This window comes from Pagrus pagrus (genome assembly GCF_965226575.1).
Source record: "Pagrus pagrus genome assembly, chromosome: 22".
Classification (NCBI taxonomy): domain Eukaryota; kingdom Metazoa; phylum Chordata; class Actinopteri; order Spariformes; family Sparidae; genus Pagrus; species Pagrus pagrus.
This window is the reverse complement of record NC_140204.1, coordinates 18,594,190-18,613,889: the sequence shown is the minus strand read 5'-3', so window position 1 is coordinate 18,613,889 and position 19,700 is coordinate 18,594,190. Positions and strand designations below refer to the sequence as shown.

Genomic DNA, 19,700 nt, shown 5'->3' with positions numbered 1-19,700 from the left:
AAATGACTGCTTCATCTTTGTGTTCACTGCAGGAAAAAATATCGTTAAACATGGCAACTAAATTCAATATGCTATCTGCCTTCCTTCAGCTTAGGAAGCAAACTCTGCCCTGTTTGACACTATTATTCCAACAACATACTGCACACAGACCTGATCAGTTGGCCTATTCTGCAGCAAAATGTAGCTGCACCTGCATCTCCTATGTTTTCTCAGTCAAAGTGATGAGTAAAACATTTCTCAGACTTTTTTTTTGGAAATGTTCGTGTTTGCTGCCTTATTCGTAGTTATCTAGATGGGGCGATTAAAGTCTGTTTCAATCTCTGTATGTAAAAACCTGAAACACTATAGACTAGCTTAGCATAAATGCTGTATGCGGAGAAACAGCTAATCTTCATGAATGATGCAATGTCTTCCAACAGCCTCTAAACTGTCTTAGTTACATGTTTTGTCATATTAGCCAGCAAGCTAGTCAGCCATACCTCCTCCAAGAGTCAACTGGGTCATTTGCACTGTTAGTGCTCAAAGACACCACAAAGACAAACACAGCAAGAGGATATCTTTGGTGCTGCTCAGTCACTGCAACCTGCCACCGACAGTCAAGAAATACATTGTGTAAGCTAACTGGTTGTTTTCTATTTAAAAACACTGTTTTACATTAACAATGGATTGCCTGTGGAAGTTTAGTGTATTGTTAGGTGGCAATCTCTAGTTCCCATAGTAATTGTGATGAGAGCAAAGGAGGAAGTCAGGTGATGAAGTGTAGAGTGACAAAGTCTGCATAGGGATGAGGATGACATGGACTAATAAGTCAAACATACCAAGACTTTACTGTTTGTAACCAAAGTCAACACTGACTTACGTAAACTTACATCACGTTCATAACTTATTTAACCAAAACATGATCTTTTCCTAAACCTCACCAGGTTGTTTTGGTACCTGAACCTAACCACACTGTGACCTATTCACTGGTAGTTGGGTCACAGTCGTATATGTTATTTCGGGAGTCATTGGCAATCAACCTTTTCAGTCGTTAGGAATGAGGACGTGTTGAAAACAGATCAAGATTTTTAAGGGTTTTTCACTCCTCCTGTTGAATGCTCAATTCCCCGTGCACTTAAGTCCCTGCCACTGCTAGCTTTGTTAGCTTGAAGAGAGTGAGGACAGCCATGTGCCCCCTCTGATAGACACAGAGTCCTCAGCCATTTCATTTGACTTTGTCATCGAGAAGCTAGTGCATGCCATGCATGATCCCTCACAGGCTTCGCACCTGCCAACATTTCAAAGTGTGTTCACTGGAAAACCAACCTAATGTGGAGGTTTGGTGCTTCTTTAGGTGAAATCTAGATGTCTGCAGTGCTTTCTTCAGTCCAGTGGTTACCCCGGTTGTGATCTGATCCAATTGTGGTAAGTGGGTTATTGCCGGTAGAGGAGAATGGTGATGTCTTTAATGACTTCAAACCCACTGTAGCCACCGTTTAACTACAGTGTTAATGCCACAACCTTCCCTGCCCTTTCTGACATGACAATGCTACTGTACATTTTTTTATATTTATATATAGCACACACACACAGACACACACACTAGCACACACAATTTTAAAAAACTAACATTATGTATTAAAATGATTATCAATGACATACAATGCATATTCTCTATCGTGCATTTGGTTGAAAACAATTTACATTCACTTTACATTCACTATACTGTATGTGTATGTACATATTGACCAAGCTGTTTTTATGCAAAAAAAAAACGACTTCACTTTAAAGGTACGATATGTAAGAATTTTAGCCTAAAACATTCAAAAAAATAACTCAAATTATGAACAGAATGTGGTGAATTAACAGTTCTGACCATATGTCAAGATGATCAATGTATTGTATTGCAAAGATATCTCTTTAGGTAAGCATGCCAACCAGCTACCACCAAGCAACTTTGTACCTCAAGAGGTGATAGGCCAATAGTAAAAACACTTCCCCCAGAGTCAGCTAATAGGAGCGCTAGTTGCACGGCTTATAGAGCAAACAAGCTAACTAACTAACCGCAGCTACAGTTAGCAGTTACTCTGGTGGTATGCTGCCCCCTGTTTGTACGTACCTGGAGTACGAATTCGACATGTGGACAATGCTTACATATTGCACCTTTCAGAGATGTTGACAAAATTAGACTGTGCACAAAAATACAGCTGAAAAATATCAAGTTCTAGAGCTTCACACTGGAGTACACACATTCATTGTTGGTGTTGTTCCTCTGTCTTCTTGATCTGTTGGGCAGCTTGACACTTAAAGCAGCATAATGGAGGTTTTCTGCATCTTGGTTACCCTGTCACAAGAAATATATTGAAGTCCACAAAACAACCAATGGCTCTGATGGTAAAAACGTCAGACGTAAGCTGGCTTTTACAGTAAATAGATAATATTCACCTCTCCATTTGGTGTGTTAGAAGCCGAAACTCTTTGAGATTCTGTTGTGAAACAGAGAGAGAAATAGGTTTATTTAAAAGCCTTTTTTAATGAATATGAGGAGCTAGATAAAAACAGAACCAGTTACCTGTACACTGGCAGCTGTTTCTCTTCTTTATCTTGAACACTGAGAAAGCCAGTGAAACAACCAGGATGGTGGTGAATGCCAAAGCTCCACTCAAGTAGTACACGAGGGAGTCAGGAGATGTCTTCTCATCTGCAGACAGCCAAACATCAGGAGACATTACAGAACTTTTGGTGGAGCTAAACCAAGCTAAATCAGCCATGCGGAAAAGTCAGCTGCTCCTTCTTTATTGCTAGGATTGAGGTAATCTCGAAATAATGACTCTATTAATGAGTTTGTCCTCGAGAGAGCACTTTTACATTGTAAAATGTCCTGCTGTGTATGTATCTTGGTCAAAAAACAAATCAAAAGGATACATATCACGATTATTTCTTTATGTATTATGATTATATTTTTTAAATCCCCAAATATATCGGTATTGCCTTAAAAAATCCATTATTAGTCAAGCCATAATTTTCACAATTTGATGACAAAGCAGTCATAATTCTTTGCTAGAATTTTGCACTACTTACCTTCAAAGTCCAGCTTTGTCCCATTTCCAAACAGTATGTGTCCACATGAGGCAACAGCACAGTAGTAGGTCCCAGCATGAGAAAGATTCAGGCTCTTCATTGGCAAGTTGTAGACACAGGTGTGTGTTTGTGTGTTGTTTTTCCTCTCACACTGATCATTCCTGCCTCCATGGGTGTAAATGAGTCCTGGATGAGATTCTTGAGAGTGTTTGAACCAGTAAACACTGTGTTCTCCATCACAGGTCCCAGTGTGTACTGTACAGTTCAGAGTCACAGAGCCTCCTGGCTTGATGTTCTCAGATGCCGACTGGTGGACCGAGGCTGGGATGTTAAAACCTGAACCCTTCACACTGACGGTAACGCCATCCCCAAATTCCAGCTGGTATGCATAGCAACCTACACAGTAATACGTAGCTGTGTCTGATATGTGTAAATCTGTGATCTTCAAGTGATTTTTACCATTTCCACTTTCCAATGTGAAGCGTGAATTGTTTTTTAATTCATCAATAAAAGTGCCCTCTCTGTGGTGTTTATAGAAGGTAGAGATGAGCTGTGGTTTCTGTCCCAGAGTCTGCTTATACCAGAAAAAGTATGCTGCAATGTCCGCCTTATAGAAACACCGTAAAGTCACACTGTCTCCAACATTTCGTGATAAAAATCCACCCTCTTGATTTGGATGCAGAGACGAGGACAATTTAGGATCATTTGTCAGAGCTGAACAGAAAAAAGATAAAGAAAAGAGCAAAATGAATTCAATGACAAAATGAATCATGAAGATTAGAAATTGTATCAAGAATGACTTTACATCATTAAGGATACAAATAGATCCACAAAATACCAAACTCACCTGTTCTCCACACGCAAAGACAAGTCAGATATAAAGCAAACTTCAGAGATGTCATCGTGATCAAAATTTCCTGATGAATGTAGAGATCCTCCATATGTTCTCTCCTCTTAAAGAGAGAGGACTGTGTTTGATTGGCTCACAAGAAGTGACACTGAATGACCTATTTTGGAAACAGTGAAGACATGTTCTACTTCATTTTCTACTTTAGTTCTTAAGTCTAGACACTTGGAGAGAGGTGCTAGAACCACAATATGACCCATAAATCTGATGTTTAAAATCACTTAACAGGTATTTACAGAGGGCTTTCAGAATCAAACCTGTTCAAAAAGGCATGAGATGTATCATCAGACATCTCTCTGATTGGTGTTGAAGACCGAAAGTGAGTGACTTTAAAAATATGGAAAATCTCTCTGAAATCAAACGATTAATGAGGGCTTAATAAACTACAGGGTACTGAAACATTAGTAGAGGCAACAAAACCATTTAGCCAAGGGTAAGGTAAAGTGTTTGGCCAGAGTGAACTGAGAAGAAGTCAGGCTCCACTGTAGTTTTGTTAGTTTTGGAAATGAACAGGATTCGTTTAGTATAGTGTCTACTTGGGTTGTAGCGGTAGGCTAAAAGTATTTGTTTCAAGCCGTCACCATACCGACGTCACGGTTCGGTGTGCAACGAACGAAGAATACGTCTGACTTTCACACTATGGTGGGAGCATATGTTAGCGGGTTAGAGTTCGAACCACTGATCCAGTCCAGTAGGTGGCGGTAATGCACCTAAAAGTTGTTTTCTAACCGCCATTTTAGAAAAAGCAACCGAAGAAGACGAACATACTAACACACATTAGATGGCATCACCCAGATGAAAGCAAAAAAAATAAACAAAAAGAACAAAAATGGAAATCCAAAAACCTATCCCCGCTGTTTTTAAGTAGCCTCCAGATGTGAAAGCAGACAGGTCTAAATATGTTACCGAAACCGTTGGCATTGACATCACATTGAAATTTGCTCAAACTTAGTTTGAAGAAAGGAGGAAACAATGCTGACAGGAAAAAGATGATAGTGTGCTGTTGTAGGCCATTGTTTCATCTCATAGTTTCTATTGTTGGAGCTGCTCTGTTGGAGCCCCCCACCCACACACACACACACACACACACACACACACACTTTTACCATGTTTACAATGCAACAGTTTATTCACTTAGTACTTATTTCAGAGCATTGTGTCTGTGCTTTAATATCAGATACATTCCACTTTCTTATTGGAAAATTTCCCGAAATCAATGAAACTCCATACCACGTTTTTACTGCTACCTTGCACCCAGATAGATTGACACATAGCGCACACACACGTTATTATGGAATTCACTCATGTTCTCACAACACCCACCCTTCTCTGCCTCTGATGGGTTAGCTTTGTCGGTTGCATTCTTTGTGCTTGACTCAAACTGTTAACTCATGCAATAGCTCTGGCAATGTCTGTTTCAGCAGTTTATAAGCTGTAATTTTACAGGTAAACACACCAACCTCTTCAGTCTCTTGCCTGGTCCTCTGCTGCTCCGGAGCTCCGGAGGATGAGTTACCTCCACAGGAGCAGTGGACGACCAGGAGAGAGGCTGAATACACTGCTGAAATCAGACATTACCAAAGCCAACCAATCAGAGGTAAGAGTAAAGTGGGTCTTGCAGAATGTATTATTAGCCATAAAAAACTACATATATATATATATAGTATCAGGGGCCTGCGCTACAAAGCTATTAGCCTTTAAACAGGTCATCAAATGCATTTCTGTAATTTTATCTTTTTATTATCTTCAAATATGTTACCTGGATGAACTAACAAATGTACCCTTAATTATCTAATGCCATTTTATCCGGAAAAAAGCACTGTCATAAGGAACCAGAATACATGAAAACACACCTACTCTTTTAAAAATGTGCGGGGGGAGAACCCCAACACCCTCATTAGATTGGCCCACCCACATTTTTAAATGCTTCCTACGCCCATGGGGACAATGGTGCCAACCCACATGCTAACATATCTTAAATTAGCATGTTAGCAGGCTAATTACACTTCAGCCTGAGGTAGATGAGTGTTTGTGCAAAATAACCTGTCAAGTAGTTGTTGAGATGATTGAGTCTGGATCAAAGTTCTGGATTAGCAGACCAACTGACATTGCCCTCCCTAGAAGCATGCTGCTAGCAAGTATTTGCAGTGGTTATTGTTGTTGCAGCAAGTAGCTGGCGATGCTCATGACATTACCTGAGTAGGTATATTGTTTCAACTGCTTCTTCCATGTGCACATACTGTGGCCACTGTTTGGCTGGTTTGGTTTGATCAGTCAGGCTGAAACAAAGACTTCAAGGCTGTTCTTGAGGGGTTTCGGCAAAACAGTTACATATACATTAAAGCTCTGGTCTACGATCTGAGAAAGGTTTGAAAAAAGCATCCCCCCCACACACACCCCCCTCCCCTCTGTGCTCCTTAACCCCTCCCCTCCGAGCTCGTATCGCTCTCCCCTCGGAGTCCCGCGACACACCCCCTCCGCTACAAGCTTTTTTTTTTCTCTTCAACGAACTTTATACCTCCTGCAACAAGGTTTTTTTTTTCTTCTCTCTCTTCAACGAACTTTATACCTCCCGCAACAAGGTTGTTTTTTTTTTTTCTCTTCAACGAACTTTATACGTCCCGCAACAAGCACCAAGAGCAACAAGCCGGCAGAAACCAAATACAGCCCAGCTTTGAATGCGGAGTAACGATGTCGGATTCACAGGCAAAGTTATTACAATGCACGTTGAAACTCACGTAAATCTTGTAAGTCATTACAATGTCCACAGCTAAGCTCCACAGCCAAGCTAGCGTAACGTCATTAGCATGCTACAGCTACGTTACCTTACAGCTACGTAATCAGCTACAACAGCTAAGTTAGCCACTTCTAAAAGTTATTGAGGGCCAAGAGACTAACAGATGCTGCCGCCAGCTTTCATCACAACGATCGCTTCCACATTGTGGCTGAAAAACAAACCTGTGTGAGTCTCGGAGTAGCTGTGTGTGTCCCAGCTGCTGTTCGGTGCTACTCAGACAGCAGCTAGGACACACACAGCTGCTCCGAGACTCACACAGACCGCGACACAAACGTGCCCGTAAACCGCAATCTCTTGTTTATGACAGATAAGACACACAAATACACACATCGTAACGCCTATATGATAATCCATCATATTGATTTAGCAAAGGCTTCCTTGAAAACAAACGGACAAGACCGGGAGGAGGGTTAGCAAAACAGCTGAGTAGTGACCGGGCGAGAGGTTGTTATGGAGAAATAAATCCGGACAAATAAGATAAAAATCCGGAAATAAATCCGAAACCCCTCCGCTTCGCGGTGGGATTTCATCCATCCCTTCATTCATCTTACTTGCTGCTTCATTTAGCTGCCACGAGCAAATAAATAGGCTGATTTGGTGTAAACATGTTAGCAATGTTAGCTTGTTGTTAGCTTACAATGCTAGCATAGAGGCTAACGTCTCCGTCGAACAAGTAAACAAGTGTTGACAACACTGCAGAGACAGACACCGTCTAATAACACAGAAACAAACTAACAGCAGCATCGGCATGAAACTTATCTGTGTCACAACATCCACAATAGAGACAAAGGTTACCTGCTCAACAGAAACGCCGCTGTATCAGCACCGGGTCCATATCTTCACGGACCTTTCGCCACCGTTCAAACGATGACCCGATGTTTAATCGGTTTGAGCCCTCTTTGTTTCACATCTCGCTTTGTGTCTTTTCAGTGACAGACTTTCTTTCTTCGACTCTTTGTCGGTGGGGCGAGCAGAGGCAGCTGAACTGCTCAGGGCAAAACAAACCTCTTGTCGCTTGTAGTTTCAAGTGGGTCGGGACCAGACGTGAGCAGGAGCAGGAGAGTGAGCGAGGATTGGATCGGAAAATTGATCCAATAGGAGCCATCCGGGCCGGATGGTTCCTATTGGTCAATTTCTTTTCAGTTTTACAGACACTAGAGAGAATGGATTTTTTTGGTTCCTTTTACTCTTCACATTGTGTGGGTGGTACTATTGGGTCATAACCACCATCTAAATGATGTTAATAATAATAACAAATCTTTCAAATCGTAGACCATAGCTTTAATGTCACATTGTTCTTATGTGTTCTAGTCATTATTTTATTAAAGCCTGTTTAAGTCTTTAGGCTCTGATTTATTGATAAATCATATTGATTGATTGTAGACATTTGTGAGCGTGTGTGTGTGTGTGTGTGTGTCTTTGTGTGTGTGTGTGTGTATTTGATGGGGGGGTATATTTGTTTATAAAAGTTGGCGGGAGGGGGGTAATTTGTTTTGAATTGTTTTTATTTTAGTGTTATGGGAATGTGTGTATTCATCTTTTTGTAAATTTAGCAACTGTTTTTAATTTATTGGATGTTCCATCTACCTGCCCAGGGACTACGGGTGGAAAATAGCAACTTGCTAAAACCCGGTGCAATGCATCTCTCCTTGTTATACGCATGGTTAATGTTTTATTGTGCACTGTCCCTGTTCAAATAAAAGAAATAACATAACATATAACCCACTAAAATAGCCTGCGTGTTGGGCTTGTACTGTGTGACTGCTGTGCATGAAAACACTGCAGAGACTTCCTATTTGAAACCACAGAGACAAAGAGACCAAAGGGTCCTGCAGAAACATGACCGAGTACGCTGAGAGCTATTGAGAGACATCTTTGACTGCCGAGCACACAGAGGCCAAAAAAGTACCTAACACCTTTGGGCTGTGGCGTACAATGAGCACAATGCGGATATTTGGATATATGTAGGCGGGTCTTGTTACCACCCTGCTGTGAGAAGCTCGGCCCTACTGAGTCACATCCGCATCAACCATGCTTGATGTTGTCAAAGCTTTGCTCTCACAATTCAGAATGTATAGTGTGGAAAGCACTTGAGATGTGTTTATGTTAGTTATAGTGTTGTTGCTGAGAGTTATATTTGATCTTTATTTGCTGTTGAAGTAACAACTTTCTCACTTTCTGTAAAGTTTGGCTTTCTCACATTCTCTTGTGCACTCCCTCAAGCTCATTAACATAGAAAGAAGAAAGTCCCACCTCTAGCTCCAAGCGAGTGAAGAGAGAAACACTGAGAGACAAATTACACCCGGAACCAGGAAACTTTTTTTGAACAAGTTCAAAATGTGCTCTACCATCACATCAACTCATGTGTGACCAGGAAATGAGACATCATTGCGACTGAGCGTCAACCAGTCAGTGGGAGTAATCAATAGGCGGGTGTGGCCTGTCATGACCTGTGCTTTTAGATGATCATGAACACGCTCAACGATGAAGGTTTTTGCTTTGTATTATAAAGTGAAGTGTTACATCTTTTCAGCAGTGCAGCACTGAAACACGTACAGTTTCTCTGCAGGTCCTCCAACATGGTCGCTGATTTTGTTTTAATGGTAATTTTCCACTGTGAACACTCCCTCACGTGTCAGAGCCCACAGACACCACAGATGGCTTGTGTGTGGTTGTGTTTGTACGTTGTAAACAACAGTTAAGTGAGAGTTGAATAGCAGCATAGGTCATACTGTACAAAGAAACATTGGTTGCTGAAAGGAAAGTTCTACAAGTTTATTGCAGGGCAAGACTTTACATACAACATGAGGTGAAATCTGACAGCAGTGCTCATGTTTTAATAAGAAATTGCTTTACATAGATTAGTAGACACATTCTTTTAACACCGGAGTACACACATTCACTTTGTGTGTCGTCACTCTGTCTTGGTGACCTCTTGGTTGCAAGGATACACGCCAACGTCTTCAGTCTCCCTTAGTCTGGGTCACTCATCCTCGCTCTTCACTGTCTGAGTGTCTATGGGCTTGTTAGGCTTGGTTTCTGTCCCAGAGTCTGCTTGTGTCAGAAAAAGACATTTTTGCAATGTCAGCTTCATAGAAGCATCGTAATGTCATGTTGTCTCACACACTTCGTGGGACAAAACCACTGTGCTGATTCATAAATGAGGACAATATAAGATCAGTTGTCTGAGCTGAAAAGTAGAGAAGAGAGGAAGAAAAGAGCCAAATGAATGCAATGATAGAAGTTTATTGTCAAGCTTCGACATTGTAACAGGAATGACTCTACACTTAAGAGTACAAATAGATCCACAGAAGGCCAACCTTGCCTTTTCTCCACAAGCAAAGACAAGTCTGATATAAAGCAAACTTCAGCGATGTCATCTTCATCAAAACATCTTGTTGAATGTAGAGATCTTCCATACGTTCTCTATTCTTAGAGAGGAGACTGTTTGATTGGCTAACAAGAAGTGACACTGAATGTCCAATTTTGGAAACAGTGAACACGTGTTGCCCCCTTCATTGTCTACTTTGGCTCTTCTACTTGTTATATTCTGATGCTATAACTTGCTTGATTATCTCTCTAAAATGGGAAGGTTATGGAGGACTAAGTAAACTATAGGGAAGTAGAACCTTAGTAGAGCCAAGTGGAAGTTTCTGGTTACCAGGCTTTGGTTAGTATAGTGTCCGCACATCCCTCGTCTCCTCCACCTTTACTTCACAGCATATTGATGCACTGTAACATACACCCTGCTCCTTGTTCTGCTCCCAACAAATCACCTGTTCCGCAAGGGGGACCATTTCTCTCTCTTTATTCAACAAAGTTGTCTGCATTTCAAAGTTCAAACACGTTTGGCAAGGCAAGATGTCAGTCTAACTGTGTTCAAGCTTTGCACACCACATTACCCACAGGAGTGATGTTAAAGGTGAATGCTTGTTGGCAGAGGTGGGTAGAGTAGCAGTAACAGTAACAGTACTTTTACTCATGTAAATACGTGTTGAAGCCTAAGCTGACATTATAAATACAGTAAGAGTCTTCAGCCATAGCTGTCCAATAGCTGTTGAGACATTTCTCTGACAACCACAAATGGGCACCTCATGGTGGCACTAGATAAAGTGTCAGGGGATCATCGAAGTCAGTAGGTTTCTGCCTCTGGGGACCACGAATGTCTGCACCAAATTGTGTGCCAATCCATGGAGGAATTCCATGTTATAGTTGTTGACACATGGAGCATGCTTCCAAAAATGTCAACCCAATGGTAACGCCATAGGAGAAGTCAGGGGAGAGTTAGTAGGAATCATCCTCTCTGGACCATGGCTGTTCAATCTTAAATTCAATCTTAACCTGTCCAGTAGATGTTGAGATGTTTGAGTCTGGATCAAAGTAGTGCATCAGCAGACCAAACAACATGTCCACCCCTTGAACCGTGCCACTAGCATGGCTATAAATAGTATCATCTTTGCAGTGGTTGTTGCAGCTAAAAGCTAATGCTGCTTGTGACATTACATGAGGATGTGTATTGTTTCAGCTGTTCTCTGGAGCACACACACAGTGGCCACAGTTTGATTGGTATGGTCTGTCAGGCTGAAACCCTGAGATGTCTGTGGGAGTATATGAAGAGCAGTTCAGACTCAAAGCACCACCCACAATACAGTCACACAGCATTCGAAATGATGCAAAAAACAATCTAATTATTGACTGTGTATACATTAATGTTACATAGATGTTAGATGTAGATTACTAATGTTTATTAAACCCTGTTTTAGCTTTTGAACACTGATTTGTAGATATAATCTACTAAAATAGTCTGACGATTGGACTCATACTGTGACTGCCGTGCATGAAAACACTGCAGAGGCTTCCTGTTTGAAACCACAGAGACAATAGAGAGCAAAGGGTCCTAGAGAAGTATACGACCAAGTACACTGAGAGCTCATCTTTGACAGCCAAACACACAGAGGTTTCAAAAGATCAAGGACAATGTAAAGACACCCGGGAAAGGCATTAACGTGTACACTCATTATCTGACCAGCTCGTTCCCACCATGTTTAAAACTTGTTTTCAGATATTACGTGTTGGCGGGTCTTGTTGTCAGTCACCCTGCTAAGAGAAGGCCGGCCCTGCTGAGTCACAGCCGTAACAATCACGTTTGACGTTTGAAGGCCTCTGATGCCCTTTTTGTACACACTCTCAATGATGAAGGGTTTTGCTTTGTAAAATAAAGTAATGTATTACATCCTTTCAGCAGTGCAGCACTAATAGACTGAATTTGCTTCAATAATAATGTTCCACTGAAGGCTCTCTCAAGTACCTGAGCCCACAGACACCACAGAGATGCTTCGTGTGTGGTTGTGTTAGTACGTTGTCAACAACAGTTATAGTGGGGGGTAGAAAAATGGCACATGTGAGAACACACATCATACTGTATCAGGAAAGCTTGGTCGGTGAAAGCAATGTTTTACAAGTTTATTGCAGGGCAAAACTTTACATTCAGTATACTGAGGTAAAATCTGACAGCAGTGCTCATGTTTTAATAAGAAATTACTTTACATAGATTAGTAGACACATTCTTTTACACCAAATGCAATATTTCCAGCTCCTACTGCCTAACACCGGAGTACACACATTCACTTTGTGCGTCGTCCCTCTGTCTTGGTGACCTCTTGGCCCTGAATTCCCTGAGAGCGGCGTAATGGAGGTTGTCTGAATCTTGATAATTCTGTTAATAAAATGTCATTTTTTCATTTAGTCAATGTATAAATACACATCACCTGTCTGACACATACATGTATTGTACACACCGACAGCAACATCTGTACAATTGATCACATTGATATAACAGCTCAAGGATTACCTTTGTGCTTTACAAATTAGCCATTTACTATATACTGTGGGAACGAACAACCTATAACATTTAACTCATACTGACATACCCACATATGATATTTAAGTGACTTGTATCAAAGATGTTCTGATGGGAACCTTGGACCAAAGATCATGCTGATGGAATTTCATTTTGGTTTGAACTGTTAATGATTAGGTTATGGGTTGGTTAGTTCCTGTAGTGTTAAAAAAACATCCACAGCTACTGAGTGCAGCATATAGTTCAGAGTAACTGTACCATTGTAAGGATTAATTTGCACAGGTTTTGCTTTTTCTCATCCCCTATAGGTCGTTATCATGCTGTGATATACATTGATTTATTGGTGCTATACTTCAAAAATACTTACCGCTGCATTTGGACTCAAGGAAGCTGAAGATCTTGAGTCTGGTTAAGAAAGAAAAAAATAAAAGCCTATAAGATTCAATATGCTGGCAGTGAGTAGACTGATTACTTTAACGTCTCGATTTTATGTGTTACGTGCTACTGCAATAGCGTGTCAGGATTAGATCAATCCATAAAGAGCCATACTAAAACCACCTCGTACTGTAACACCAGCACTATTCAACAGAATATCCATCATATGGCCCCTTAAGTTAACAACTCAGTTTTCCACAAATTGGTTTCAGAAAAAATGAAGTTGGTTGACTTTTCTATTCGTATCACCTTCGAATGGCTGCACCTCCAGTATTAAGAACATAAATATACACTATGAAAAGTAAAAAAATGAAAGTTGGCTTACCTGTACATCCGCATCTGTTTCTTTTGTTCAGTGTATATGCTGCATATGCCAGTAAAACAACCAGGACGGTGTTGAATGTCAAAGCTCCGGTCAGGGAATACACCAAGACAGGAGAGACCACCTTTCCTGCAAAAGCAGATGATAGGAGACATGACAGAGCTGTAGAATATTAAGGAGGCATTCAACATAACTAATATCCACATGAAACATCTTCTATCATGTTACTTACGCTCTGAATCCAACTTTTTCTCCTCCCCAAACAGTATGTGTCCACATGAGGCAACAGCACAGTAGTAGGTCCCAGCATGAGAAAGATTCAGGCTCTTCATTGGCAAGTTGTAGACACAGGTGTGTGTCTGTGTGTTGTCTTTCCTCTCACACTGATCATTCCTGCCTCCATGGGTGTAAATGACTCCTGGATGAGATTCTTGAGAGTGTTTGAACCAGTAAACACTGTGTTCTCCATCACAGGTCCCAGTGTGTACTGTACAGTCCACAGAGCCTCCTGGCTGGATGATCTCAGATGATGACTGATAAACCAAAGCTGGGATGTTCAAACCTGAACCCTTCACACTGACAGTAATGCCCTCTACAAATTCAAAGTCATATGCGTAGCAACCTGTGCAATAGTAAGTAGCTGAGTCTGAAATGCGCAAATCCGAGATTGTCAAGTGATTTTTCCACTTTCCTGTGTCCAGGGCGAAACGAGAATTGTTCTTGAATTCGTTCTGAAAGATGCCACTTTTGTCACGTTTATAGAAGGTAGAGAGGAGATGTGGCTTCTGCCCCAGAGTTTGCTTATACCAGTAAAACATCACTGCATCACCTTTATAGAAGCATCGCATGGTCACGCTGTCACCAAGATTAGCTGACACAAAACCACTGTCTTGACCCACATATGTAGACGTTTTCACAACAGTAGCCGGAGCTGAAAAGAGATCCAGAAAGAGCACATTTAATTCAATTACCATAATGTCTATCTGTTAAATCTGCAATCATAATAAAAATCCAAGTTACACAAGAAAACTTACCTATTCTTCCCAAGAACAGATAAGTCAGATACAAAGCAAACCACATGGTGTTCATCGTGTTCAAATTATGTGTTGAATGAATCGCATCTCAGTACGTTTTCCACTTTTTAGAGAGAGGACTCTCTTTTTGATTGGCTAACAGGAACATCAGCTGATTTGGAAACAATGAACACATGATCAGTGCTGCTTTGAATGCAGTGCATTGACAGAGACCAATGAGTTCAGACAGGTCTCTTTTTATATATCAGGGTTAAAGAGCGGCATTTGTGATTGCTAACTGTAGTTATCAAAGGGACATTGTGTTGTACAACAGGTGCCTGCAACATATTTTTATAGACTAACTCGGAGAACTAACCGATTCCATGTTGCACCTACTGCTGGACCATTTTGCTTTGTTGGTGTTGGCTGTGGATTAGCATTATTAACTGTGTTTCAGGGACCATCATTGAAAGTGACCATTCGTGTTTTTATTGTCATCGCATTGCGACTTGGAGGGAAAAAGAAAAATACCAACATGGATGATTACACTTCAGCCTGAGGTAGATGAGTGTTTGTGCAAAATAACCTGTCAAGTAGTTGTTGAGATATTTGAGTCTGGATCAAAGTTCTGGATTAGCAATTAAAAAACTGACATTGCCCTCCCTAGAACCATGCTGCTAGCATGGCCAAAATAAGTATTCTCTTTGCAGTGGTTATTGTTGTTGCAGCAAGTAGCTGGCGATGCTCATGACATTACCTGGGTAGGTATATTGTTTCAACTGCTTCTCCCAGGCGCACATACTGTGGCCACTGTTTGTTTGTTTTGGTTTGATCAGTCAGGCTGAAACAAAGACTTCCATGAAAGGACATGATAAGCAGTTCAGACTAACAGCTAATGGCCACTCCCTCAGCAACGCTGTTCTTGAGGGGTTTCGGCAAAACAGTTACACTAACAAAAAACAATGACATGATTATATACATTAATGTCACATTGTTCTTATGTGTTCTAGTCATTATTTTATTAAACCCTGTTTTAGTCTTTACACTCTGATTTATTGATATAATCCACTAAAATAGCCTGCGTGTTGGGCTTGTACTGTGTGACTGCTGTGCATGAAAACACTGCAAAGACTTCCTATTTGAAACCACAGAGACAAAGAGACCAAAGGGTCCTGCAGAAACATGACCGAGTACGCTGAGAGCTATTGAGAGACACCTTTGACTGCCGAGCACACATAGGCCAAAAAAGTACCTAACACCTCTGGGCTGTGGCGTACAATGAGCACCATGCAGATATTTGGATATTACGTGTGGGTGGGTCTTGTTACCACCCTGCTGTGAGAAGCTCGGCCCTACTGAGTCACATCAGCATCAACCATGCTTGATGTTGTCAAAGCTTTGCTCTCACAATTCAGAATGTATAGTCTGTGGAAAGCACTTGAGATGTGTTTATGTTAGTTATAGTGTTGTTGCTGAGAGTTATATTTGCTCTTTTTTTGCTGTTGAAGTAACAACTTTTTCACTTTCTGTAAAAATTGGCTTTCTCACATTCTCTTACTACCTCAAGGTCATTTATATAAAGAAGGTTCCACCTCTAGCTCCAAGCGAATGAAGAGAGAAACACTATGAGAGACAAATTACACCCTGAACCAGGAAACATTTTTTGAACAAGTTCAAAATGTGCTCTATCATCACATCAACTCATGTGTGACCAGGAAATGAGACATCATTGCGACTGAGCGTCAACCAGTCAGTGGGAGTAATCAATAGGCGGGTGTGGCCTGTCATGACCTGTGCTTTTAGATGATCATGAACCTGTCAACGATGAAGGTTTTTGCTTTGTATTATAAAGTGACATGTTGCATCTTTTCAGCAGTGCAGCACTGAAACACGTACAGTTTCTCTGCAGGTCCTCCAACATGGACGCTGATTTTGTTTTAATGGTAATTTTCCACTGTGAACACTCCCTCACGTATCAGAGCCCACAGACACCACAGATGGCTTGTGTGTGGTTGTGTTTGTACGTTGTAAACAACAGTTAAGTGAGAGTTGAATAGCAGCACATAGGTCATACTGTACAAAGAAATCTTGGTTATTGAAAGCAATGTTCTACAAGTTTATTGCAGGGCAAAACTTTACATACAACATGAGCTGAGATCTGACAGCAGTGCTCATGTTTTAGAAGGAATTACTTTGCATAGAATGGTAGACACAATCTTGTTACACAGAAACAAAGTATAAATGCAATATACTTTACAATGTACTGGAGTACACACATTCACTTTGGGTGTCGTCCTGTCTTGTTGATCTACTGACCTTGTGTCCCCTAAAAGTGGCGTTATGTAGGCTGAATCTAAGCAGTCCTGCTAATAAAATATCATTCTTACAGCAACGCCTGCACAATGCATTGATTACAATGATATAACAGCACTTAAAAAATACATGCATATCAATGGGAAACCGGTTAACTAATAATTGTGTCCAGTGGCTCAGTTTACCACAAAATGAAGACAGAAAATCTGAAGATGTAAATTTTGTTGCTGATAACATTTGCAACTGATAAACCACGGAGTGAAAAAAATGTCATATGTTTAGGTCTATTGCAGCCATGTGGCACAGAGACAGTTGAAGTCATTGCACTTTTCATCTATTGTCTTTGTAAAAGCTCATTTATTGGGTTTATTAGAAAGCAACACTTTACAGTCATCATATTTAGGTGAAATCATGTAGACAAAATCCAGATTATACTTTTTAAAAGAGTCAGTATGAAGTCATGTTCTGCTGCACAAAGACAAAGATGAAACAGCTCTACTGCTTTACACTGAGGTACACACATTCACTCCAGGTGTCGTCTCTCTGTCGTCTCCGTCTATTGACTTTGTTCTCCCTTGAAACATTGTCGTAGTCATTATCTTCATTTTGGTAACTCTGGTGATGAAAAAGAGAGAAAAAAACAATATCAGGAATAACATCCACAAAACAGTTAGTGTATTTGAACGGTAACATGTTCAGTTGTCTCAATAGGAAATACCTCATCAGTTGTTGTTGAGGGAGATGAAGATCTTCCTCGAGACTCTGGAAGGAAAAAGAAAATGTAACCATAATGTCATGTTCAGAAAATACACACTATAGATGAAAACATGATCGTTTACCTGTACAAAGGCAGCTGTGTCTCTTGTTTGTCATGCACACTAAGAAAGCCATTAAAACACACAGAGTGGTGGAGAATGCTGACGTGCCGGTCAAGAAATACACCAAGTCAAGAGAGTCTTCATCATCTGTAGATCCAGACAGCAGGAGACATTACAGAGCTTTCAGTCATGATCATCTGAGGTTAAATATGAAGTTAGTCTGATAGACAGTTACTCACCCTCAAAGTCCAGCTTGGTCCCGTCTCCAAACAGTATGTGTCCACATGAGGCAACAGCACAGTAGTAGGTCCCAGCATGAGAAAGATTCAGGCTCTTCATTGGCAAGTTGTAGACACAGGTGTGTGTTTGTGTGTTGTCTTTCCTCTCACACTGATCATTCCTGCCTCCATGGGTGTAAATGAGTCCTGGATGAGATTCTTGAGAGTGTTTGAACCAGTAAACACTGTGTTCTCCATCACAGGTCCCAGTGTGTACTGTACAGTTCAGAGTCACAGAGCCTCCTGGCTGGATGATCTCAGATGCCGACTGATGGACCCAAGCTGGGATGTTCATACCTGAACCCTTCACACTGACGGTAACGCCATTCCCAAATTCCAGCTGGAATGCATAGCAACCTACACAGTAATACGTAGCTGAGTCTGATATGTGTAAATCTGAGATCTTCAAGTGATTTTTACCATTTCCACTTTCCAACGTGAAGCGTGAATTGTTTTTTAATTCATCAATAAAAGTGCCCTCTCTGTGGTGTTTATAGAAGGTAGAGATGAGCTGTGGTTTCTGTCCCAGAGTCTGCTTATACCAGAAAAAGTATGCTGCAATGTCCGCCTTATAGAAACACCGTAAAGTCACACTGTCTCCAACATTTCGTGATAAAAATCCACCCTCTTGATTTGGATGCAGAGACGAGGACAATTTAGGATCATTTGTCAGAGCTGAACAGAAAAAAGACAAAGAAAAGAGCAAAATGAACGCAATGACAAAATGAATCATGAAGATTAGAAATTGTATCAAGAATGACTTGACATCATTAAGGATACAAATAGATCCACAAAATACCAAACTCACCTGTTCTCCACACGCAAAGACAAGTCAGATATAAAGCAAACTTCAGAGATGTCATCGTGATCAAAATTTCCTGATGAATGTAGAGATCCTCCATATGTTCTCTCCTCTTAAAGAGAGAGGACTGTGTTTGATTGGCTCACAAGACGTGACACTGAATGACCTATTTTGGAAACAGTGAAGACATGTTCTACTTCATTTTCTACTTTAGTTCTTAAGTCTAGAGACTAGGAGAGAGGTGCTAGAACCACAATATGACCCATAAACCTGATGTTTAAAATCACTTAACAGGTATTTACAGAGGGCTTTCAGAATCAAACCTGTTCAAAAAGGCATGAGATGTATCATCAGACATCTCTCTGATTGGTGTTGAAGACCTAAAGGGAGTGACTTTAAAGGTCCCATATTATGAAAAACTCACTTTTTCTGGGATTTGGGGTATTATTTTGGGTCTATGGTGCTGCCACACGCATACAAACTTTGAAAAAGACCATCCGTGCTTTTTTGAGTGAGATACAGATTTCTGACGGTAAATCAGAAATGCAATTTCCAGTTGAGCGAGTCAAATTTCGACTGGTCGTCGACGTCGATGACCGGCAATTTGGATAATCCCACCCACAGTGTCCACCCACCAGGTACAGCGCTACCGTCTCGGAGATCCGCCATTACGCTATCAAAAGCACCATGTCGAAGCGCAACAAGAAGTGCTCTGTTTTTGTTTGTAAAAATCAACATAAGTGCCTATACTCTGTCCCAGCTACAGAAGAGACAGTGGTTGCGTTTCATTTTTAACAACAACGTGCCGGCTACAGTTCTTGTGAGTCTGTGTGTGCTAACCACTTCACATCGGACTGCTTCAGTAACGAGGGTCAGTACAAAGCCGGCTTTGCCTCGACACTGACCCTCCTAAAAGGATCAGTCTCAACCATACGGGACCCAGCAACTGGGTCCCCGAGCCACAGGTAAGAGTCGCCACGTTTTGATAGTATTTACAGCTGCCTATGAGTATGGTGAAGTCAGCCTGAAACTGGCTAACTAGTTAGCTCCGCTTCGGTCCGCTATGCAACGGCGTTTGAAGCGAGTTTAATGTTA

At 41.1% G+C, this 19,700-nt stretch overlaps 2 protein-coding genes across 2 annotated transcripts; both read right to left on the bottom strand.

The window, feature by feature from the left end:
* Positions 1 to 2,203: 2,203 nt before the first annotated feature.
* LOC311251291 (uncharacterized protein) lies at positions 2,204 to 3,962 on the bottom strand (the record flags this gene model as incomplete). Its single annotated transcript, XM_084343666.1, has 5 exons — positions 2,204 to 2,323; positions 2,425 to 2,465; positions 2,552 to 2,680; positions 3,061 to 3,774; positions 3,908 to 3,962. 5 exons carry the CDS (start codon positions 3,960 to 3,962, stop codon positions 2,204 to 2,206), a joined length of 1,059 nt encoding a protein of 352 aa, XP_084199792.1.
* Positions 3,963 to 17,202: 13,240 nt separating this feature from the next.
* Positions 17,203 to 19,274, bottom strand: LOC311251290 (uncharacterized protein; the record flags this gene model as incomplete). The annotated part of the gene is made up of 5 exons (XM_084343665.1): positions 17,203 to 17,322; positions 17,426 to 17,469; positions 17,547 to 17,672; positions 17,765 to 18,478; positions 19,241 to 19,274. The coding sequence occupies 5 exons, from the start codon at positions 19,272 to 19,274 to the stop codon at positions 17,203 to 17,205; spliced, it is 1,038 nt and encodes a 345-aa protein (XP_084199791.1).
* Positions 19,275 to 19,700: the final 426 nt, after the last annotated feature.